The sequence below is a fragment of the Erigeron canadensis genome, chromosome 2, assembly GCF_010389155.1.
Source record: "Erigeron canadensis isolate Cc75 chromosome 2, C_canadensis_v1, whole genome shotgun sequence".
NCBI classification, from domain to species: Eukaryota; Viridiplantae; Streptophyta; class Magnoliopsida; order Asterales; family Asteraceae; genus Erigeron; species Erigeron canadensis.
In genome coordinates this window covers 8497523-8520259 of record NC_057762.1, presented here as the reverse complement: position 1 = coordinate 8520259, position 22737 = coordinate 8497523, and the positions used below count along the sequence as shown (strand labels likewise).

The following is a 22737-nucleotide window of genomic DNA, read 5'->3' as shown; positions in this document are numbered from 1 at the left end:
CCGTTTTCTTGATTTTGTTATTAAAATATACTTAAAAGATTTTTATAAGCTATTACCATTTGAGCAATACTTTTAACCAAAAAAAAATATTTTTTTTAAAATTTTTGACAATTAACTTGACCATCAAATATATTCTTATTACAAAAATTAGGGAGGAACTATGAATGTTTACATATTGCTTATATGATAATAGAAAATATTTATGATAACATTATCAATATGGCAATATGTATATTCTTTTGGATTTGCTTATTGAGATAAACAATAACACTACACACCATTTATATTATTAAGCCGTACATCATATTGATCCATACATCATATTCTTACTAACATAGTTTCATTAATAAAACAATATCATTATCCACTAAACTTTACATTAAGAAAAAGAAAAAATATATTTATTAAGATAAAATATAAATACGTGACATATTTTTGATTCATCGAAAATTTATCAAAAACTTACCAATAAGCCAATTTGTAACACTGACTACACTCTTGCCGCTCATTCAACCGTACATCATTCTATACTAATATAGTCTCATCAATATAACATCATCGTTATCCACTAAACTCTATATTAAGAAAAAGAAATAATATATTACTTAAGATAAGATATATAAATAGAAAATAAAAAACCTTAATCTTATCCATTTTTCTTTCCATTGACCGTACAAACTTGGTTAGTAATTAATAATGGACCCCCATAGTAGATTATTATAACGTTAGCTTTACTCCACTATGATTAATTTATCAAAAAATAATGAGTTAAACTACTTTTACAACACGCCACCTGTCCCACTGTAGTCTGTACGAATGATTTTTAACGAAAGAAGAGGCTATGTTATATATTAACTTCCTTTCCTTCCATTTCTTTTCTTAAATAAAACCCGGACCTTCTCTCCTTCTTTCTCTTCTCTTCCTTTCTCACTTTAAACAAACACTCTACTCCTCCACTAGTCCACTCAACACGACCGTCCCAATTCATCATCGTTTTCATCAAACAGATGATGTTTCTAATTCTAACTTATAATAATTATAATCAATCAATCAACCAAATCTAATCTTAATAATAATCTAAAATAAAACAATGAAACACGACTTACTTTCTTTCTTCTTCCTCTGGTGGTGCAGCTGCTGTATCGTCATCATATGCGAATGTAAATATATGATATATAATACATCTCAAAATATTGAAGCTAACAAACTCAACGTCCATTTAGTACCTCATTCTCATGATGACGTCGGCTGGCTTAAAACCGTTGATCAGTACTACACTGGTGCCAATAATACTATTCGAGTACTTCCCCTTTTTCTTCTTTCTCCTTTTTCATTTTATTATTTGTTATATATATAATTAACAGAGAGAATTATTGGATTAGACATTTAGACTTGTCATTTAATCGAGTAGTTACAAGAATTATTAGGTTGATTTTTTAAGAGAATATACCATTTCTGTATAATGTATATCTATACTTTATACTATATTATAAAGCAGATCTCTCATGTTTACATTTTAAGTTTCAACATTTAATTTCCCAAAATGCCCGTATATTAATTCTATATTTACATACCACCCTTTTTCTCTCCTCAAATCTCAACCAATCATTTTTTTTCCCTCTCATCCATAAATCATTTATTCCTCCAATTCATTCAAAATCTTTTATCTCAAAAATCGTACATCGATAAATTATAAAAGTAATATAGGTGTTCTTAAAATTTCATGCTCTTTAATTAGAGATCTCATTCGATATACTTTCGACGAGTTTTTAAATCCGAGGGCGGAGCCCGTATGACTAAGGCATTTGGCTATCACACTCCATGACCTATCACCCCCACCATCTCACCGCCGCAACGCGCGAGTACTTACTCTCGTATATATATATATATATATATATATTGACATGCAATAACTGTGTGTTTAATTGACAGGGCGCGTGTGTTCAAAACGTATTAGATTCTGTGATTCAAGCCTTACTTGATGACAAAAATCGCAAGTTCATCTATGTTGAAATTGTAATACTCCCCCCTTTTTTCCTTTTATATATTTATTAGTTTAGTTTTAGCGGATTATACAATTAAATATTGTTACAAATCAGTCTCTCTGCGCTCTGGTAGAGGTATGACTGTGCCGCCTTTGACGGGATTGAGTATTGTTGTTGTTATTAGGCGTTTTTCGAGAGATGGTGGAACCAGCAGAGCGAATTGCTTCAGAGTAAAGTTAAGAAGCTGGTCAATGATGGTCAGCTCGAGTTTATGTAATTTTGCTTTTTATTTTTGACTACTTTTGTTTAGTTTTTCTGTTAAGTTCTTGAAAGTGTTTTTACCTTTTTGTACAAAGTCTATTGTATGTATCTAATGTACTAGCATTCGTATTCTAAACGTTGGCAAAAGACCTTTCAAAATTTTTTTATCTTTTGGAATGGATCCTTTCAAATACATATAGTAACAATATTTAAAAGTGGAATACATTTTCAAATCCCTATCCTTTTTTTTTTGTTCCTAATACTTATTGAAATTTGTTATTTGATCTTATTAACTTGAATAAATTCATTTTTTTGTTAAGAAATGGGGGAATGTGTATGCACGATGAAGCAACGCCACATTATATAGATTTGATTGACCAGACAACTTTGGGACACATGTTTATACTGAAACACTTTGGTCAAAAGCCGAGAGTTGGTTGGCAGATTGATCCTTTTGGTCACTCTGCTGTTCAGGCTTACTTGTTGGGTGCTGAGGTAAAAATATATATTTTCAATTAATTTGGTAATTTTCCTGCTGTTAATGTAAGCAAAAATATAATGTATATAATCTTTATTGTAATTGCAGGTGGGTTTTGACTCACTATTCTTTGCTAGGATGGATTATCAAGATAGGGAAAAGCGGAAAAATGAGAAGACGCTTGAGATTGTATGGCAGGGTTCCAAGTCTCTTGGTTCATCTTCGCAGGTAATTGCCGTTTTGTTTATCATTTTGTTGATATAGTTTATGTTTAACTGTTGTAAAAAGCATTTCATGTTATTAATTTCCCTATGATGGCGATTTGCAGATATTTACAGGTATAATGCCGAGGCATTATGACCCCCCTGATGGTTTCACTTTTGAAATTAATGATGTATCTCCTCCAATCCAGGTAGAGATACAGCACAAGCTATGTGATCTTTAATATATGTATTTGGTTATTTTGCTTGATTACAAGCTTGTTCTGTTTTGAAGGACGATGAACTTCTCTTTGACTACAATGTTCAGCAGCGGGTTGATGATTTTGTAGCTGCTGCCATGGCTCAGGTATGCAACTGTTTGATTGTTACATCGAAGTTCTTAGATGTAAAGGAACCTTTGCTTTTTCAGTAGTTTTAAGTAGTGATTTTTGTAGTCATAGACATAGTAGTGGTTTCTATTACATTGATCTCTTTCATTATAACTTTGTTTTCTTATCATTATAGGCTAATGTAACAAGAACAAATCATGTAATGTGGGCAATGGGAACTGATTTCCGATATCAATATGCACTTTCATGGTTCAGGCAGATGGACAAATTCATACATTATGTTAACCTGGTATTTGCCTTTACACCTGTTTACTACTGCCAATTTGAACCCAATTTACTTTTAAATTTCTTATATGCGGTTTCATATTTTTTATGTTAGTACTTTTTTCAACTCTAATTTTGCCGAAGCTGAGTAATTTGTTATCAATGTTATGTTGTTAAGGATGGGCGTGTGAATGCACTATATTCTACCCCATCCATTTATACAGATGCAAAACATGCAGCTAATGAAATATGGCCTCTGAAAACCGATGACTTCTTCCCGTGAGTATTGTTATCTCAAAATGATACCATATGCCCTTTCTACTGTCTTATGCCCTAACAGACAAAATTAAAACATGTAGATATGCAGATAAAGCTAATACATATTGGACAGGATACTTTACCAGCAGGCCAACTTTTAAAGGTTATGTTAGGACAATGAGCGCTTACTATTTGGTAAGTTCTCTTGAAATTTGTTTGTTCCACTCTCCTAATTGAGATCTCACCATGCTACAAATTCAGGCAGCGAGGCAGTTGGAATTTTACAAGGGCAGGAACAGCTCTGGACCTAATACAGATGCCCTGGCCAATGCTCTTGCAATTGCTCAACATCATGATGCCGTTAGTGGTACCCAAAGGCAACACGTGGCTGCTGATTATGCATTGCGTATCTCAAAGGGCTATGCAGAGGTGGGATCTGACTGATACCAACAAGTATTTTCCATACAGACAAGCCTACACAACCATGAACATGTGTAGCATAATATCAATATTGTTTGAAATGAAACACATATAGCTTATTTTAGCTCACCGTATGTGCACTTGTGCAGGCTTCTGAAGTAGTTACTTCGTCATTAGCATACCTAACAGCTATAAAATCAGGATCCGACTATGAACAATCAGTTGGCGTGTTCCAGGAGGTATTATATTCATGCTTACCCCCATCACATATAACTGCATATTTTTCCCAACTTCTGTATATATTATATACACTTATGTCTGATGGCTAATTAGTAATTTGATATTTTAGTGTCCTCTGCTTAACATAAGTTATTGTCCACCATCAGAAGCTGCCTTGGCTGATGGAAAAAGTCTGGTAAGCATAATCTTCATATATGTTATTTTCTAGGTTTTGGATGTCTAGATATCATTTTTATCGCTTTTATCTCTATAGGTGGTAGTTCTCTACAACCCCTTAGGATGGAAGAGAGAAGAAGTGGTCCGAATTCCTGTGAGTGCTACCATTGTTCCGAATAATCTTTTTACTTCTTAATTATAGATTTCGTGTAAGCTAAAGTGGCTACAAGAATCCAATCATTTCAGTTGTGGATTGTAATCTGAGTAGACTTTGACTTAATGTAAAATTTGTCCAGGTTTCCTCCACCGAATTAGTTGTAATAGATTCAGCTGGAAAAGAAATTGAATCACAGCTTCTTCCCATTTTCAATATCTCTTTAAACACAAGGAACTACCATGTGAAAGCATATCTTGGTAAATCCCCTAGCAGTACACCCCAATACTGGCTTGGATTTACAGCATCTGTACCACCTATTGGATTCAGCACCTACATTATCTCAAAGGCAGAAAACTCAGGTTGACTTTTCAATGTTTTTGTTGTGGTTTGGTTATTGGTCACAAACATCAGAGCTTATACTATAATGATGTGAAATAATGATTAGCAGACACAAGCTCAACAATGTCGACTGTGTGGACTTCAGACAGTAATAGTGATGAAAATGTAGTAGTCGGTGGAGGAAATTTGAAACTGCAATATGCTTCAGATGAGGGCAAGCTTACGCGCTACATTAATAAGAGAAGCTTGGTATCTAAATATCCTTTTATTAAAATAAACTGTCTTCTTTTATTCAAGGCTGCAGCCTCGATGTGATAAAATTAAGTTACTCTTCTTTTGTCAAGTAATAATATATATCTTGTTCTTGGCATATGACTCAAGGTTGAAGAATCAATGGAACACTCATTTAGCTACTATTCTGGGCATAATAGCACTAATCAGGTACATACGATCTTTCAACTGAAATGTAGAAAGCGTAGGTGTATGTACGTGTACTAGGTATGGTTTACGGTGAAGCATTTTCACATATATCTATTTTCACTCAAAAATGCATTGTACGCATCATACTTCAAAGTTTGCAAAGTATGTATCAAACTTCAAATTATTGCTATTGTATGGATCCAATGTCATTTTCCATGTCGTCAAAGATGGTGCCACATCACCGAATTACAAGTCATAAGTGGATCTACATAAAATGGCAATAATTGAAAGTTCGATTAATAAACTTTCGAGTAAAGATATATATATATATATATATCAGTTAACCCTCTACTTTATTCCATCTTATGTTTATTTCCTGCTCTAAAGGTGAAGTAGTTGTATGAATTATATGGTCATCTTCTGAAATTGATTCTAATTTATGAAGGCCTCGGGAGCTTATATCTTCCGTCCTAATGGTAAATATCCAATAAAATCTGAAGGCCAGGTAAACCATTGTTCTTTTGGTGGCCTATTGACATAATATTTTCATTGCATGCTACAATTTATTATCCAATTCCTGAGGATTTGTTTTGTTGCAGAAAGCTTTTGCTATTATAAGGGGTCCCCTGATGGATGAAGTGCACCAAGAGCTCAACTCCTGGATATATCAGGTATTGTAGCATTTAGAAACAGGCAATTTAGTATTCTATATTGTCTATACTCTTCCCACATTGACATAAAGCTCTTGCGTGCAGGTCACCCGTGTATACAAGGAGAAAGAACATGCTGAAGTCGAGTTCACTGTAAGATTTCCCTTGGCTTGATACTGTGGGTTTGAATAGTTTTCTGTTGATCATTAGAAATCATCTAGTTACATATACTTCAATCTGGTACTAGATTGGACCAATCCCAGTAGATGATGGTGTTGGGAAAGAAATAATAGCCCAGATCACAACTTCATTCAAGACAAACAAGACATTATATACTGATTCTAATGGGAGAGACTTCATTAAAAGGGTATATAAATATATGGCTATTTTTGAACTTCGGGTATCCAATGTTTGTTGGCTGATAAAAATCCTTATTTATAGGTTCGTGATTTCAGAACAGATTGGGACCTGCAAGTAAACGAACCAGTTGCTGGGAATTATTACCCAGTACGTTTCCGTATAATTTATCAGTTTCACTTGTTTTTCCCTTGGTATTGCTGTGTACTCATGCAGTCATGCTTGCTTAGGTAAACCTTGGAGCTTATGTTGAGGATGAAAGTATGGAGCTATCAGTATTGGTAGATCGTGCAGTAGGTGGCTCGAGTTTAGTAGATGGTCAAATAGAGCTAATGCTCCATAGGTATGTATATCACTGTCGGCTAATCTTGTAGAACAATACCTAATACTTTTGGTAAGCTTGAAGTAGGTTATGCTTCGAGTAAATAATAAAAAATAAATTAATAATTACGAAGAGATGTGCTGTATATATTAATATCATCGTATTTGATATTTGTATATATTTAGGAGGCTATTATATGATGATGTAAAAGGTGTCGGTGAGGTCCTAAATGAGACGATATGTGTTCAAGATGATTGCAAGGGCTTGGTGGTAAGCATGTGCTTCTTTATGCAGTCTCTTGCTGGTTACCCTAATTTCTGGGATGTGTATTCATGTATGGTGTTTTATAGGTCCAGGGAAAGTATTATATTAGAATTGATCCCAAAGGAGATGGAGCCAAGTGGCGTAGGACATTTGGTCAAGAAATTTATTCTCCTTTACTTCTAGCATTTGCAGAACAGGTATGACAATTTTCTGTTAGTAGCCTTGGTCTAAATAAATGTTACCCTTGAAGTCTATGTGTATCGAGATTATGTACTTGCAGAATGGAGATGATTGGAAAAATTCTCTTGTCTCATCCTTCTCAATGATTGATGAATCCTATAGCTTGCCAGACAATGTAGCAGTTATAACTCTACAGGTATACTATCACAGTAAGGTGCTCGGTTGGCCTGTTAGTTTACGGGGCCATTCCTTGATTTAGATTGTCTTTTGATTATCTCAGGAGCTTGAAAATGGGAAAGTACTCCTTCGTTTGGCTCATCTATATGAGGTTTCTTTTCAACTTTAACGAGCTGCATTTTAAGAAAACTGCACCTTATTATTGTGATATTATATTGGGCTAAACCATGCCATGATATTATTATATATGACTAAACTATGCAAAGCAGTATCCAACTGGTCACATATTTACTATTGTGTAAGTCCAACTTCCAAACTTTCCATTGTTTGTGTCAAAATTTTGATTCATTGCTATCAAATAAATATATGAAACCGTTTTTTTTTTTTGGTGACATGAGCTCTCATGTCATTACAACTGGCACCACGACACCACTTCACAATTTATAAAAGATTGTATACATACAATAACAATAAATGGAAACTTTGATATACACAGCAGAAAAATGTAACTCAGCTGGATACATCCTGTGCACTTGGTCTTATAATCTATTTTCAGGCAGCATTAATATGATACTTGAAGGTGGTTTGTTTTATGGTTTTAAAGGTGGGGGAAGACAAAGATTATTCTGAAATGGCAAGTGTTGAGCTGAAAATGCTGTTCCCAAATAGAAAGGTATTACGGACATGTATGTTGGCTTTGTTTGGTACCAATTGAGATAAACTGTCCATTGATGTGTGTGTTATATTTACAGATAAGCAAGGTGACGGAAATGAATCTATCTGGTAATCAAGAACGAGAGGAAATGGAGAATAAGAGGTTAAACTGGAAAGTTAAAGATTCATCAGAAGCCAAGATCGTGAGGGGAGGTACTGTTGATCCTGACAAACTAGTTGTGGAACTTGGACCCATGGAAATCCGAACATTCTTCATCGACTTAAATTATCTTAGGATGTTTGGTTCTGAACAATGAGATGCAAATTGTGTGATTTGGACTGTCTTAACTAGTTTGTTTTGTTTTGTTTGCTCTTCTTTTCGTTCATCCACTGGGATTAACAATGTGTCCATGTACTGGTGATGTTTGGGAATTCAAGAAATGAAAGAAGTGCAACAATCAAAATGGGATCTCTTTACCTTGTCGGTTATTAAAGAAAGCTTTAAGTTTGTTTGGCTCACAGAATGTTTTGAAGGAACTAAAATTTGTCGATGAAATCAGAAATAACTATTATGATTCTGTTTTGGTATGAAAATTTGTTAAAAGGAATTGAAATGTAAATTATAAGAATAGCTTGACGAGTCCCCATAATATGAGCTCAAAGCTTTAAACTGACAGAACTATAAAAGCTTGAACTTCAACTGCTTTTATAGTTCTATCAAATATTTTGTTTACAAGAATAGCTTGACGCGCGGGTACTTGCTCTCGTCATTATATTATTAATGGTAAAAGAAACTTTTACTGTTTTGCATTTAACTCTTGTCATTAAGTTTTCGAATCGGTAAAATTTATACATTTCCTTGTTTCCTATGAAACTTAGCACCCCATACATGACCACAACCTTTATAAAGAAACGATGTTTTCCTTTTCAATTTCCAATTCCATTTTCATACTACACGACAACCATAATCCCGCATTCTCCGGACGCCACAATTATCAAAACAGGTTTCAACCCACACACATCACGCACCAACTTCCACCTCAACCATCTTATTTCAAATGGCCATCTTTCCCAAGCCCACCACCTGTTCGACCAAATGCCTCATCCAAATACTTTCTCTTTAAACACTTTGATTTCCGGGTACGTCAAATCCGGCGATATTACTCGTGCAAAACACTTGTTTGACAACATGGTTGTCCGGACCGCAGTTTCTTGGACAATACTAATTGGTGGGTATTCGAAATGTAATAGACCAGTAGAAGGGTTTAAGTTGTATGCCGAAATGTGTAGGTGGGGTACAGTTCCCGATTATGTGACGTTTGCGACGCTTTTTTCGGGTTGTGATGAGACTGTGGCGACGAAAAATGTGACTCAAGTTCATTGTCATGCTGTTAAGTTTGGGTTTGATGGGACGGTTATGGTTTGTAATAGTTTGGTTGATGCTTACTGTAAAACTGGTACCCTTGACTTGGCTAGCCGGCTTTTTATGGAGACAATGATGAAGGATTGTGTGACGTTTAATGCAATGATAACTGGATACTCGAATGTTGGGTTGAATAATCGAGCGATTAGTTTGTTTATTGAAATGAAAAGTTTGGGTATGATGCCCTCTGAGTTTACTTTTGCAGCAGTCATATGTGCTTGTATGGGGCTAAATGATGTTAATCTTGGAAAGCAGTTTCATGGACTTGTTCTCAAAGATAACTTTGTTTGGAACGTATTTGTGTCCAATGCGTTTCTTGACTTTTACTCGAAGCATGAATTAATAGACGATGCAAAAAGACTTTTTGATGAGATGCCGTTGCTAGATTGTGTATCTTACAATGTGATTATAACTGGATTTGTTTGGGCTGGGAGATTAAAGGAATCATTAAATCTTTTTCGTGAATTGCAAAGGACTAGCTTTGACAGAAAACAATTTCCTTTCGCAACAATGCTGAGCTTAGCAGCAACTGAAGGTAATCTAAAAATGGGCTTGCAAATCCATGCTCAAGCCTTGGTGACAGAGGCCAATTTTGATATTCTAGTCGGGAATGGCTTGGTTGATATGTATGCAAAATGTGATAGATTTGAGGAAGCTAGTGTGATCTTTGCTAGCCTTCCCCATGGAAGCTCTGTTCCGTGGACTGCTATAATATCGGCATACGTTCAGAAAGGTAATTATGACGAAGCTCTGCAGCTTTTTAAGCAAATGCGCCAAGCCCATGTTTATGGAGACCAGGCAACTTTTGTAAGCACTTTAAAAGCTTCTGCAAACTTGACGTCTCTTTCACTAGGGAAACAATTACACTCTGCTATGGTCACAGTAGGCTGTTTGTCGAATGTATATTGTGGTAGCTCTCTAGTGGACATGTATGCAAAATGCGGGCACATAAAAGAAGCGATACACGTGTTCAAGGAAATGCCTAGTAGGAACATAGTCTCTTGGAATGCAATGATCTCGGCTTATGCACAGGAAGGAGACGGTGAAGCCACATTAAGAACCTTTGAAGAGCTGATCAAATCGGGTCTCCACCCGGATTCAGTGACCTTTTTGGGTGTTTTCGCTGCTTGTAGCCACTGTGGGCTCATCGAGGAAGGGCTTGCACACTTTAAATCTATGACTCAAAGATATAAAATTGCTGTCCGAAGAGAACATTATGCATCCATGGTTGATCTTTTGTGCAGATGTGGACAGTTTAGTGAAGCGGAGAAATTAATGGATGAAATGCCATTTGAGCCAGATGAAATCATGTTGTCTTCGGTCATGAGATCTTGTAGGGTTCACAAGAATCAAGATTTTGCCAAAAGGGTCGCAGATGCACTCTTCAATATGGAAGTTCTTAGAGATGCCGCCCCATATGTGAACATGGCTAATATATATGCAGAAGCCGGTCAATGGGAAGACGTTAGTAAAGTGAAGAAGGCAATGAAGGATCGGGGAGTTAAGAAAGTTACTGCATACAGCTGGGTTGAAGCAAACCACAAAGTTCATGTTTTCACTGCAAATGACAGAACCCATTCTCAGATTGTGGATATTAGGAAAAAGATTGATATTTTATGGAGGAAGATGGAAGACGAAGGGTACAAGCCAGACACAAGTGTCATCCTTCAAAATGTGAATGAGGAGGTTAAAGTAGAATCTCTAAAATATCATAGCGAGAAGTTGGCTATCGCTTTTGCACTTATTAGCACACCAGAAGGATCACCCATTGTAGTAATGAAGAACTTGAGAGCTTGCGTGGACTGTCATGCTGCAATCAAGATTATATCCAAAATTGTTGGGAGGGATATCATAGTCAGGGACTCTAGCAGGTTTCACCATTTTAGAAATGGATGTTGTTCATGTGGGGATTATTGGTGATTGCATTGACGCAACAAAAGACCAACTTCTGTTCTCTTGATTGGCATGATCAACAGAAAGCTACATGTGTTTGTAAGGAATCGGGTATTAAGTAAAGCCACAGGTGAAGAAAGAAAGAAGAAAAGAGAACATGACAAAAGACCATGGCGGTATATATCTCTGTTTTCTCTTTTTATTTGATTACATATAAAACTTGGATTTCTTTCAGTGACATGGTTCTCATGTTCTGTCCTACTTTACGTGGTGAATTTATTTTCTCGACAGATACTCAGATTGGATCCACATAGATTCATGATATAAGAGGCTTGACTTATGGGAGTGACTCATATTGTCTCTAATGAGAAGTAAACACTCCTACCACAGAATCAAGATACTCTAAAACCAATGTTTCCATCAATTTCGTGGCACATACCCCTCTTATCCTTTTCGGTCAAATGAGTTATATCACTTAAAATGTACATCATAAAGAACAAGCATGTCCAACTCCCAAAAAAGTACTTCAGATATCTGATCATAACTAAATGTATTAGTTGTGAAGCGAGTTTTATCATCGTGGATTCATGATAGCAAATTACCGAGGTAGTTGGGTTTGGTGGCACAGGCTCTAGCAGAGATATCAGGATTAGCAATCACAAATGACACCCATAAGTTTTTATGCCTGTGCAGAAGTAAAATAGCCTATAAGACTTTTCAAAACATCTTCCAAACCATATCAATACCCTAAGAAACGCCGTCTAGGATTAAGATGATTCGAAGAAATTTGAAGTATAAATTGACTTAACAAATCACCTATAATATATATAAAAAAAGTATGCAACCTAAGAGATATAACTATTCAATTTTTTTTTAAATGCATACAGCTTCCATCATGTGCAGTTCCATATCAATTGCAATAATTCGTTCATTTATATTTCGGAAGATTCATGCATAATTTGTATGTTAATCCATTTAGCATATATATAAAGTACTTTCGGTATTGTATTTGGTCCACAATCTGTAGTTGAATTGGAATCTGAGAATTGTCTTAAAACACTCCCTCCCTTATTTTGGTCAAATGGTTGCCTACTATTCACTTACAGGAAATCACTTGTAGTCATAGTATTTTTCCTGAGTACTTCGCATAAATAAACTAGTACTTATCCCTAGCCTATGTGAACTAGATGATACGGAACGTTAAATCATTAATACACCAAAAAAAAAAATCGGACAAATCTAGTATTCTAGTTGCAATTTGCTGGAGTTACTGTGAACCTGGCTGACCCTGTCTCCATCTGAGAATTTCTATCTTCAATGTATTTGTTGAATTGTTGAGCATAAGTATAGTTAAACCAGGTTCAAGTTTAAAAACTCTGAAACCTGAATAATTACCATTATGTCATCAGTTTTTACAACAGCACTTGCAATGCAATTGATATTGAATTGCTCTGTCTTGATATTTGATTTGTATTCATAGAAATAACTTTATTCATATGATATCATGTTAATAAACTCGTCTTTGTTAATCAGATCAATCATGTGCAACTATGAAAGTATCGATTATGTTTCTGTGGTATTAGCTGAATGCTGAAGGAGCCGATTGGCAGGGGATCGGCCCTTATGCTAGTTGGTAACGTTTCAAGAAGCATGACTCTGATAATTGATGGTCCAAAGTAAACCACCAGGTATGGTGTGTATAACTTCAATTTCAAAGGGAAAGAAACAATCTTAGAAAGTTTTTTGAGATATCGAATTATCAAATTCACAGTTTACTTGATTTTATGTGTGCTCTGCTCATTTGGTTATTCTTTATCTTCGTAGAGATTATCTTTCCGTAACATACTTACAACTCAGTATCAGAAGTAACAAATTTACGGGTAGATATCAAATGCATATGTTTAAAGTAATAATTTAAACTGTACAACGAATAACCTAAATACAACTTACAAAACCAAACAAATGTATATTATCTTTAATAGCCGCAGCATTCATCTAAGATGCAACAGAAGCAAAGGGCAGCCATACTGCAAAACAAAACGCCGCGTTCAATTTCATTTATTAATATCAGTTGGCAGTAACTGGCATCACTGAAATATGATCAGGATGGATGTACATTAAACATAAAAGGAAAGTCATGATATGAATGAAGTATACATATGAAACATACCAGCCCCTAAGAAAAGAAGAGCAGCCATCGTGATCGTCGTAACATTCATGTTCACAGTGATAAACTTGGTAAGGTGGTGGCTGAGGTGGGGGTGGGTAATTTTGAGGGGCAAAGTATCCTTGATAACCCGGACGCTGAGGTGATGGTGGCGGATAAGAATATCCGGTCACCGGGCCTCCTACGGATGGATCATGGTATTGGTAAACACCAGCATATGTTGGTGGTTGTGGTGGTGGATAGCCTGCGTTATTATATGGTGGTTGTGGTGGTACTGATGGATAGCCTGGTGGGGGAGGAGGGTATATGGTATTTGAGGCATATGTTCCTATTATTATTATTCATTATTCAATAGACAAAACAACACAAAAAAATAAAAAATAAAAAAATACAACTGATTGATGTTGGATTTAGAATGCAATAATGAATTCAAGTTGAAGAAATAAGATTGAAAGATTATATAAAAAGTACCTGATGATGGTGGTGGATAATCTGGATTACTCATTTGTTTATTATAAAGTTGTGGAATCAGATCAGATGAGATCAAATGAGATCATAGAAGACTACAACAACAAAGAGAGCAAGAAATTAGTATAGATTGGTTTTTGTCAAAAAAAAATAAAAATAAATTAGGGCTTGAATCGGATGGATGTTTTTGCGTACCAAGTCCGCCCTGTTTTTGCTCCTAAGTACCTTATCATCAACGGTTATCAACAAAATCTAAGGATGTGTTTTGATTTATATGAATACGAGCATAGTACCCGTGCGTTGCGGCGTAATTTTATACCTAATTTTGTGGATGAACATATTGGTTACATAATGTGTCAGAAATATATATTATGAGATTCTGTCGATTGGTTTAAAACCATATAAAAAGATCAACGTTAAAAAAATTACAATCAAAGATCAGTTTATTTTTGTGAATTTAATTTATTTGTAAAGGTAATTTTGGTAGTTAGGAATAGAATGAGTAAAATATAATAAATGTGAAGGGTATTATGGGAATGAAAAAAATGCTTAATCTTAATTTCAATATCCTTTATAAGGGTTTATAGATAGGAATAGGAATTTATATGGTTCAATCTTAAAAAATGGGTATCAAACAGTCAAGTTTTAAACCCACGGGTAGATGTATTTCCAATCTTAGTATTCCAAAGCAAATTATTTGTTGCATTTTATGTTGGATTTTGTTAAAATAGATGTTAATAATATATTGGATTTTTAACTTTTATTGGATGAGATGATTGGGTCTCTCATGAAATTTTAATTAAACAAATTGCTTTTTAACTTTTTAACAAATAGGCGCCGTTTGTTGCTCACTATCCATTATTAATGCCGACAATTTTGACACAATACTAATTAACACGACATGACCTATTTTTAACAGGTTTTGTGTTCGACCTTAACAAGTTTCGTGTATTAACAGGTCTAGACTTGTTAAGACTTGTTAACATTCGTGTCTTAACAGATCCGGATTTGTTTGGACATGTTAAGAGCTGTTAAGGTTATACATATGTACAAAATACTACGAATTGATATATGATTTGATATATGATTTTTATCAGGTAAGATGTCTATGAACTTTAATAATGTAAGGATTTTTATCATTATATAATAGTTGAGATTTGTAAGAGTTTTTGTATTGTTAATGGTTTCTTTTAATATTACTCAAGAATTCTATAAGATATATGTTAACAGGTCTTAACGGGTGCACCTATTAATTTTTGTGTCGTGTTCGTGTTTAAAATAAATGACATGATTAGTTAATAGGTCGTATTCGTGTTTGACCTTAACAGGTTCGTGTCTTAACAGGTTTCGTGTGACCTGTTATGCCAGCCTTACCCATTATCCAAATGCAATTTGGTTTTTGAAATGATAAATGAAACATAATTGTTTCTTTAAGAAAAACGAGAGTAGGTACCCGCGCGTTGCGACGGTGAGATGGTGAGGGTGATAAGTCATAAAGTGTGATAAGTAAGATAGTATGTTAGTCAAATGCCTTAGCCGTACGGATTCTGTCCTCGGATTTAAAAATTCGTTGAAAGTATATGGAATGACATCTCTAATAAAAAAGCATGAAATTTTAAGAACACCCATATAATTTTTATAATATGTCGATGTACGGTTTTTGAGATAAAAGATTTTGAATGAATTAGAGAAATAAAATGATTTATGAAGGAGAGAGAAAGTTGAAAGTTGTAGGTCATTGATGTATGATACATCATGCAATGCAGCGACGGTGGGGTAGTTATGGAAGAGGTGGTGGTGGTCACGGTGGTAGGGGCGGTGATGGTGGTGAATGTAAAAGTAATTGATGTTAAAGTTGGTTTTAGTGTTGAGGAACTTATATTGTAGATTATTTTATTAAGGGTGTTAAAGATATATTAGATAAAGATGTTTAAATTAGTAAATATATGAGAGAGGTATTTTCGGTTTTTCAAAAAAAGAAAGTTTAAGGAAAAAAAAGAGTGATTTGTTTTATTTGATATTATAGATGGTATATATATATATATAAACTAAACAGAAGTCAAATCTGCCATTAAAAAGAAACTAATAAATATTTCATATTCCCCTACATATTTAAAGGGATTCATATCCCAACCAAGCTTTTTTGGTATCTAGACCACACATACTATTTGCAGCGATTAGTCGCTGCAAATAGTGCGGCCCCCTTGTCTGTAACGGTAAATCTGACAAAAAATAGCGGGCTCCCTGTCAGTAATCGCTGCAAATAGTTGGATATGAACAAAAACACCACTATTTACAGTGATAGTCTGGTTTAATTACCAAAAAAGTGGTCGGGATACCAGCCAATCGCAAAAATCTCATAAGGTTATTCAATTATTAGCACCAAGATGACAAAACTTTGTGTAAATGTATAGTAGTACCCAATGAAATGAAGTCAAGTGGATGGTGACTGTTGTTGATCATGCAATAATGGAGTAAAACGTGTCACCACTGTCCCACAAGGCATAAAGTTTTTTTTTAAGAAAAACACCCACGTGGGGCCAACCTCACAATCTTTTCAAACCCAAAAGTAGCACCCCCCCGCTTGAGATCGGTGGTCAAACAACCCATCACCACCAAAATATGTCCACTACTACTTACTACAACACTGGGTTTCATGGCATATATCCTAATACGAATAAGATAAAAGTCAATGTGACTAGATTCAAACCATTAATGTTACATTGTTGTGCAAGTGCAACCACACAACAGTTTGAGAGTAGTAATACTAGTAATAGTGATGATGTTGAGAAACGTGGTCGTTTGAGGTTGAATGACTACTTTAAACAATCTAGTGATTTGTTGTTAGTCAAAGGTGGTGGTGATGGTGGGCCTCCACGTTGGTTTTCCCCATTGGAGTGTAGTGTTTCTTGCTTAAATAACTCGTCCCCTCTCTTGCTCTCTTTACCAGGTACCTTCATTCCCTTTCTTTCTTTCTTTTTTTACGACTCAAATTCCCAGAGTAGCCGAGCAGAGATACATCCTCCCTGTTTACTAAGGGAAAAACCAATATGCTGCTAGAAGCATGGAAGAACCCTCACAAACTCCCCTTATGAAAATCACATGTTTGAATATAAAATCTCTCCCCCTGAAAATCATGGTGGAAGCATGCTGCCAGAAGCATACTAGTTAACCCCGTTTACTAATTAATTAGTTGTTTTTTGTAACAAATGGTATGTTTTGTTCCAATACTAGTATACAGTTAAAGAAATTAGAGTAAGAAACTAGGAGAAAATGTATATCCAATACAAAGTATACCTTTATTTTTTGTTAGCAAAAGTAGTCATCATCAATAATTATAGAAAATACAAATGTACACTTGTATTAGCATCAATTAGTCCACAGAAAGAAGTCGAGTTTATAGCACTATATGTATGTACTTTCTTGCCTTAAATCGAATACCTATAGTGAATTATCAAATGGGTGTATACATATATATTGTATACATCCGTTTGATTATTGGCACAAAAAACAATTCTTTCAAGGTACCCGTTACCAATGAAACCTAGGCCCACATGTAAAGTTCTAAAGACGTGGGTTTGATCCTTCGAGATGCCCTGGGATCATATGACTCATACGGGGTGAGTCGATGGGTATCTAATTGTGGTACAGGGGCTAGGGTTTCCCATTACCTTTTTTTTTATATATATATTTACCTAAATTTGTTAAAAAGGTTAGATACCATGTTTGGTGCTCATTACTAGGTCTAGTCTTGTTGGAGGTTTTTCTGCTTAATTAGTCTCTTTTGTTCATTGCTTTCAAATAAAGTTACTATAATATTATTATAGAGTACGAACATGATCAATTTTTGCAGGAGTGGATGGTAATGGGCTTTCCCTTCTTTTGCATCATCAACGCCTTGGAGAGTAAGTACCACATTTTATGTGATCATCACTATTAAACAAAAAATAAAGTTAATGCATTATGAGCTCGTCATACATTTTTTAAAACACCGCCTGTTGGGTCAACGTACTAGTAACATACTAATTTCTCAAATCAAACGAGTAACAAGGTGATGATGTAGCATTGTTTATCAATGTGGCAGGTTTAGAAAAAAGTACTATGAATGAGGTGGCTTTTTATGAATAGTAACATGTGGATACTTGAGTAGTATCAGGTAGCAAGATTCCGAAATAAGTTCAATGTAGTGTTTTTCTAAATATTGGGCTGTCTATTTAAAAGTAATTTATTAGTACAATGAAATTGTTGTAAGCAAAGATAGTATAATGACTAAGGTGGATTATTCAAAAGAGTAAGGCGATCATAGAATTATCAAGTGTATATCAAAATTTTTCTACAATAAGATTGTTTCTGATCTACATTTTCTGCTCATTGACTGTAGGATCTTTGATATATGGTGCTTACATATACCTATCACAGATCGAACACCTTTTACAGGTTTCCTATTTTCTCTTGCCCTTGCCAAAAAAAGATTTCTTCATGTTTGTGATTTTTAATTTTTTAATGATCCGGTTGAGTTGAAGTCGTACTATGTATGCGTCTGTATGTCATTTACTCCTTTTTGTTTCTAGTTGACTTAACATGCTATGGCTAACATAGTGCAACTGTCTTTGTTTGTATCAGATCTTGTGAAGTTTGTAGAAAGTACGGTCAGATCTGAAAATAACCGTGTTCCAGACCGACCGATATATCTTGTTGGTGAATCACTTGGTGCATGCATTGCACTGGCCGTTGCTGCCCGTACCACAAATATTGATATTGTGTTAGTTTTGGCCAATCCAGGTGAAGCACTTGTTAGTGCAGCTCATTGTGTATATTCGAAACTTATTGATTTCTATTATTGAATGTATTGGTCTCTTTTATGAAGCTACAAGTTTTGGGAAGTCACAGTTGCAGCCTCTAATACCTATATTAAAAATCTTGCCCGATCATATTCGGCCGGGTCTTCCTTATTTGATGAGCTTAATGACAGGTATTTTGTTATTACATTTTAAATGTTTTTTCTTGATAAATCTACATTTCTACATTAATTAAACACTCTCTATACAGGCGTTCCTTCAAGAATGGTGGTGTCCACTGCAGCGAAAGGACTTACTGCACAACAAACAATCACTGATCTATCGGAAACTGTTACATTATTGTTCACGTACCTCTCTGTAAGATCTAAAGTCAAACAGCCTTCCTTACCATGGTCTTCATGTGTTGGATAAATTGTCATTCATTGTATATATTCTAAAAGATCTGATGATTGAGGTTTGCCAGGACCTTGGAGATGTGTTGAATGTTGAAACGATTCTTTGGAAGCTGAAGTTACTTGAATCAGCATGTGCATATTCGAACTCATGTTTGCATTCTGTTTCAGCTCAGACATTAATACTCTCGAGGTCCCACCTCTCTAATCTTTCTGGTTTCCTTACTGGTTTTTGCTTCAGTAAGCTTTACCATCTTTCTGAGGTTTTATTGTCCTTAATATTCTCAGCGGGAACGATCAACTATTGCCAAGTCTCAAAGAAGGTGAAAGACTTCGACAAATTCTACCAAAATGCCAGATACGTTCATTTAGTGATTGCGGTCATGCACTGTTTCTGGTAAGGTGAAAGTTTAAAGAATATACATGTAATCTACTACTTTATAATAGTACCAAAATATTAAAGTCAAATTTACCATTTACTTGTACAGTATTTATAAAATTCTTGTAACAGGAAGAAAGTTTTGATCTGGTAACAGTCATAAAGGGTGCTGGTTTTTATCGGCGTGCAAAACATATAGATTATGCCTCGGACTTTTTACTTCCAAGCTCTCATGAAATTAAAGAAATTGTAGATTCTGTAAAGTAAGTTGACTCTGCTCCTTTGATCTGATCTCAACTTTTGAGTTTGGTACAATGTGTTTTCTCCTGACTGCTCGAGGAAGCCAAAAAGACTAAAATTACTCTATTTTTCCTAATGAAATTCCGTTGCTTAATTTACTTAAGATGGTTGGATTTTGCTACTTCTCCTGTGATGCTGTCAACTTTGGAAAATGGGAAGATTGTGAGGAATCTATCTGGAATTCCTTCTGAAGGACCAGTATTATTTGTGGGCTGCCACAATATGTTAGGATTTGAAGTGATTCCTATGATTCGCCGCTTTATAATTGAGAGAAATATCATTATTAGGGGAGTAGCACACCCCATGTTGTTTATGAAGTTAAAAGAAGGTAGTATGCCTGATTTAGCAACATATGATGTAACACGAGTTTTGGGTGCAGTTCCTGTATCAGCATCCAACCTCTACAAACTCTTTTCCATGAAAGCTCATATTCTCTTGTATCCAGGAGGTGTGCGTGAAGCTCTTCATAGAAAGGTATATTTCTTTTATCCAGATGACGAAACTATATTCCCTTCTAATATTATCCATATGTAATTATATCAAGGAAATATAGGCTAATTGCTTCTAAAACCTTCAACTTTTAAAAGGTCCAAACCTTCAACTTTTATGTTCTGGATGACTAGTAAACTATACAAGTACCTAGTAAATTTGATTGCAGATGTGGAAATGATAATTTTCGGCAACACTTGCCAACCAAAGTAGAAAAAGTTGAAAGTCCGTAGTGCGTTACCTTATACTTGAAATTTGAAAACAAAGGAAAATTTGTTACCCTAAAAAGCTATGTGCCTAAAATAAGAACTTTTTGAAAGTTCGTACCTTTTTATGAGTGAAAAATAATATGTAGTGCAGAATAGAAATTTGAGGGAGTTGGTTACTTTATATTTAGATTAGCCATGGAAGATATAGTGTTTGAAAGCCAAAGCGATTCGCCCTGGTGGCACCATTCCCCGGTAGGGATGAGCGGAAAATCCCGAGTCCCGTCCCGGTACCGTCCCGATCCCGGTACCGGGAAGTGGTACCGAGTCCCACGTGGGATCGGGACCGGTATTGAAATTTGATGATTTTCGGGATTGGGACCTGGACGGGACCGGGAAAATCCCGCGAACTACGGGATTTCCCGGTACCGTCCCGATCCCGCCTTATTTGGGACCGGGACCGGTACCACGTTTTTGGGTTTTTCGGGACCAGTACCGCAGGTACCGGGACCGGTACGGGACGGGACCGGTCCCATGCCCATCCCGAATTTCCCCCAATACTGAATGGTCATTGGGGAAGGGTCTTGTGGGTTCCAAAGGAACCGCAGGTCAAGGGTTGTCCCACAAACCAACCTTTTTGCTAAATATAGTGATTGATATGAAAGATGTTCTTTAAGCTTTTGATTGATATTAGTCTTTAATGTATTCAGGGTGAGGAATACAAATTATTCTGGCCAGAGCAGTCAGAGTTTGTGAGAATGGCTGCTAGATTTGGAGCCACAATTATACCATTTGGTGCTGTTGGGGTAGATGATTATGCTCAAGTAATTTTCTATACTAGTCCTTTCCTTCAACCTGATAATAGCTACAAAAAAAAAAGAACCCTTTTCTAGTATTGTTTTTCTCTACCAGGTGTTACTAGATTATGATGATCAAATGAAGATTCCTTTTATGAAGGATCATGTCGAAAAAGTAACTGATGAATCTATAAAGCTAAGGTAGAGAATGTTTGTTTGTTTGTTTATTAATAGATGTATAACTTCTAAATGGTAAGTAACTTATATAGTTGGCGACTTGGTGATATGTAGGACTGACACCAAAGGAGAAATTGGAAATCAAGATCTACACATGCCTATATTTGTACCTAAAGTACCCGGGCGTTACTATTATCTATTTGGAAAGCCAATCAAAACAGAAGGTATACCATTTAGCTTTGCAAATGTAGTTTAAGATTCTGTATTGAATTTATATACATATATTTGGTTTACTTTTTGGTGTTAGGGAGAAGGGAGGAATTGAGGAATAGAGAAAAAGCACATGAGTTGTATCTAGAAGTGAAAGGGGAGGTGGAAAAGTGCCTTAATTATTGCAAGACGAAAAGAGAAAGTGACCCGTACAGGAATATAATACCCCGGTTAATGTATCAAGCCTCTCATGGGCTGGAATCTGAGGTCCCAACCTTCGATTTTGATTAGTAAAATTTGCATGACTATATGAAGCTATTCTTATTGAGGATCTTGCTTTGTTGGCCTTCCTGAATCTCATTCTTTTGTAACGATTAGTCTACAAGTCGTCATTGAGATGATTTTGTGTACAAATGTTGTACTAGTGTACAAATGTTGGCCTTCCTGGAATATTGTGGTTGGTGTCAATGTAGATTATGAACTGATGTTTTTTGGTTTGTCATAAGAGGGATGTTTGTTACAACTCTATATATTGGTGGACATGTTTCTAACATAAGGGGTTGAGCAAGGTTCATTAAGGATGGAACAAAAAGTATTGATAATGCACCTAGGCACCAAATTATTGACGATTGAAGATGTATCATCATTCTCTGTAAAATACATCAATTTCTTATACTTAATATTATGTAATATACAATTCTATTGTAATTCATTTTTATTTTATTATAAATAATGTTTCGGGTACAATATACTTTCCTACCAAAAATATAGATCAGACAAAGAAACACTGACCCTGTGGTCTTGTGAAAACAAAATCAAAACTTTTTGATGTAAGGTCATACAATTGACTGAGTCTGATATAAAAGTTTAACCAGTATTATCTTGGTTGTTTCGAAACTCTTCCT

At 35.3% G+C, this 22737-nt stretch overlaps 4 protein-coding genes across 6 annotated transcripts; 3 read left to right on the top strand and 1 right to left on the bottom strand.

Moving 5' to 3' along the window:
- The first annotated feature begins 896 nt into the window (after positions 1–896).
- Positions 897–8596, top strand: LOC122586636 (alpha-mannosidase At3g26720-like). Of its 2 annotated transcripts, none has more exons than XM_043758619.1 (29): positions 897–1300; positions 1933–2016; positions 2170–2258; positions 2567–2741; positions 2833–2952; positions 3053–3136; positions 3220–3291; positions 3450–3563; positions 3717–3817; positions 3898–3991; positions 4058–4225; positions 4366–4455; positions 4566–4631; positions 4710–4766; positions 4909–5128; positions 5218–5357; positions 5490–5549; positions 5974–6033; positions 6128–6199; positions 6284–6331; positions 6426–6545; positions 6620–6685; positions 6766–6878; positions 7043–7127; positions 7208–7318; positions 7402–7497; positions 7582–7629; positions 8083–8151; positions 8231–8596. In XM_043758619.1, the coding sequence occupies exons 1-29, from the start codon at positions 1091–1093 to the stop codon at positions 8447–8449; spliced, it is 3051 nt and encodes a 1016-aa protein (XP_043614554.1). In that variant the 5' UTR covers positions 897–1090; the 3' UTR covers positions 8450–8596. The 2 variants fall into 2 exon arrangements, with proteins under 2 accessions (XP_043614554.1, XP_043614553.1); XM_043758618.1 differs by having other exon boundaries at positions 5215–5357.
- Positions 8597–9006: 410 nt separating this feature from the next.
- On the top strand, positions 9007–13233 carry LOC122586497 (putative pentatricopeptide repeat-containing protein At2g01510). 2 transcript variants are annotated; one of them, XM_043758479.1, is made up of 2 exons: positions 9007–11624; positions 12982–13233. In XM_043758479.1, exon 1 carries the CDS (start codon positions 9022–9024, stop codon positions 11473–11475), a length of 2454 nt encoding a protein of 817 aa, XP_043614414.1. In that variant the 5' UTR covers positions 9007–9021; the 3' UTR covers positions 11476–11624; positions 12982–13233. The 2 variants fall into 2 exon arrangements, with proteins under 2 accessions (XP_043614414.1, XP_043614415.1); XM_043758480.1 differs by lacking the exon at positions 12982–13233 and adding an exon at positions 11740–12025.
- Positions 13234–13307: 74 nt separating this feature from the next.
- LOC122586498 (cysteine-rich and transmembrane domain-containing protein WIH2-like) lies at positions 13308–14340 on the bottom strand. Its single transcript, XM_043758481.1, has 4 exons — positions 14279–14340; positions 14087–14178; positions 13619–13943; positions 13308–13475 (listed from the first exon to the last, which is right to left on the bottom strand). The coding sequence occupies exons 2-4, from the start codon at positions 14118–14120 to the stop codon at positions 13424–13426; spliced, it is 411 nt and encodes a 136-aa protein (XP_043614416.1). The 5' UTR covers positions 14121–14178; positions 14279–14340; the 3' UTR covers positions 13308–13423.
- A 2338-nt stretch (positions 14341–16678) lies between these two features.
- Positions 16679–22512, top strand: LOC122586580 (acyltransferase-like protein At3g26840, chloroplastic). Its single transcript, XM_043758560.1, has 14 exons — positions 16679–17033; positions 17937–17988; positions 18465–18520; positions 18707–18865; positions 18951–19055; positions 19133–19239; positions 19346–19467; positions 19563–19671; positions 19786–19916; positions 20058–20427; positions 21359–21472; positions 21561–21646; positions 21737–21846; positions 21930–22512. Exons 1-14 carry the CDS (start codon positions 16706–16708, stop codon positions 22121–22123), a joined length of 2043 nt encoding a protein of 680 aa, XP_043614495.1. The 5' UTR covers positions 16679–16705; the 3' UTR covers positions 22124–22512.
- The last annotated feature ends 225 nt before the right edge of the window (positions 22513–22737 follow it).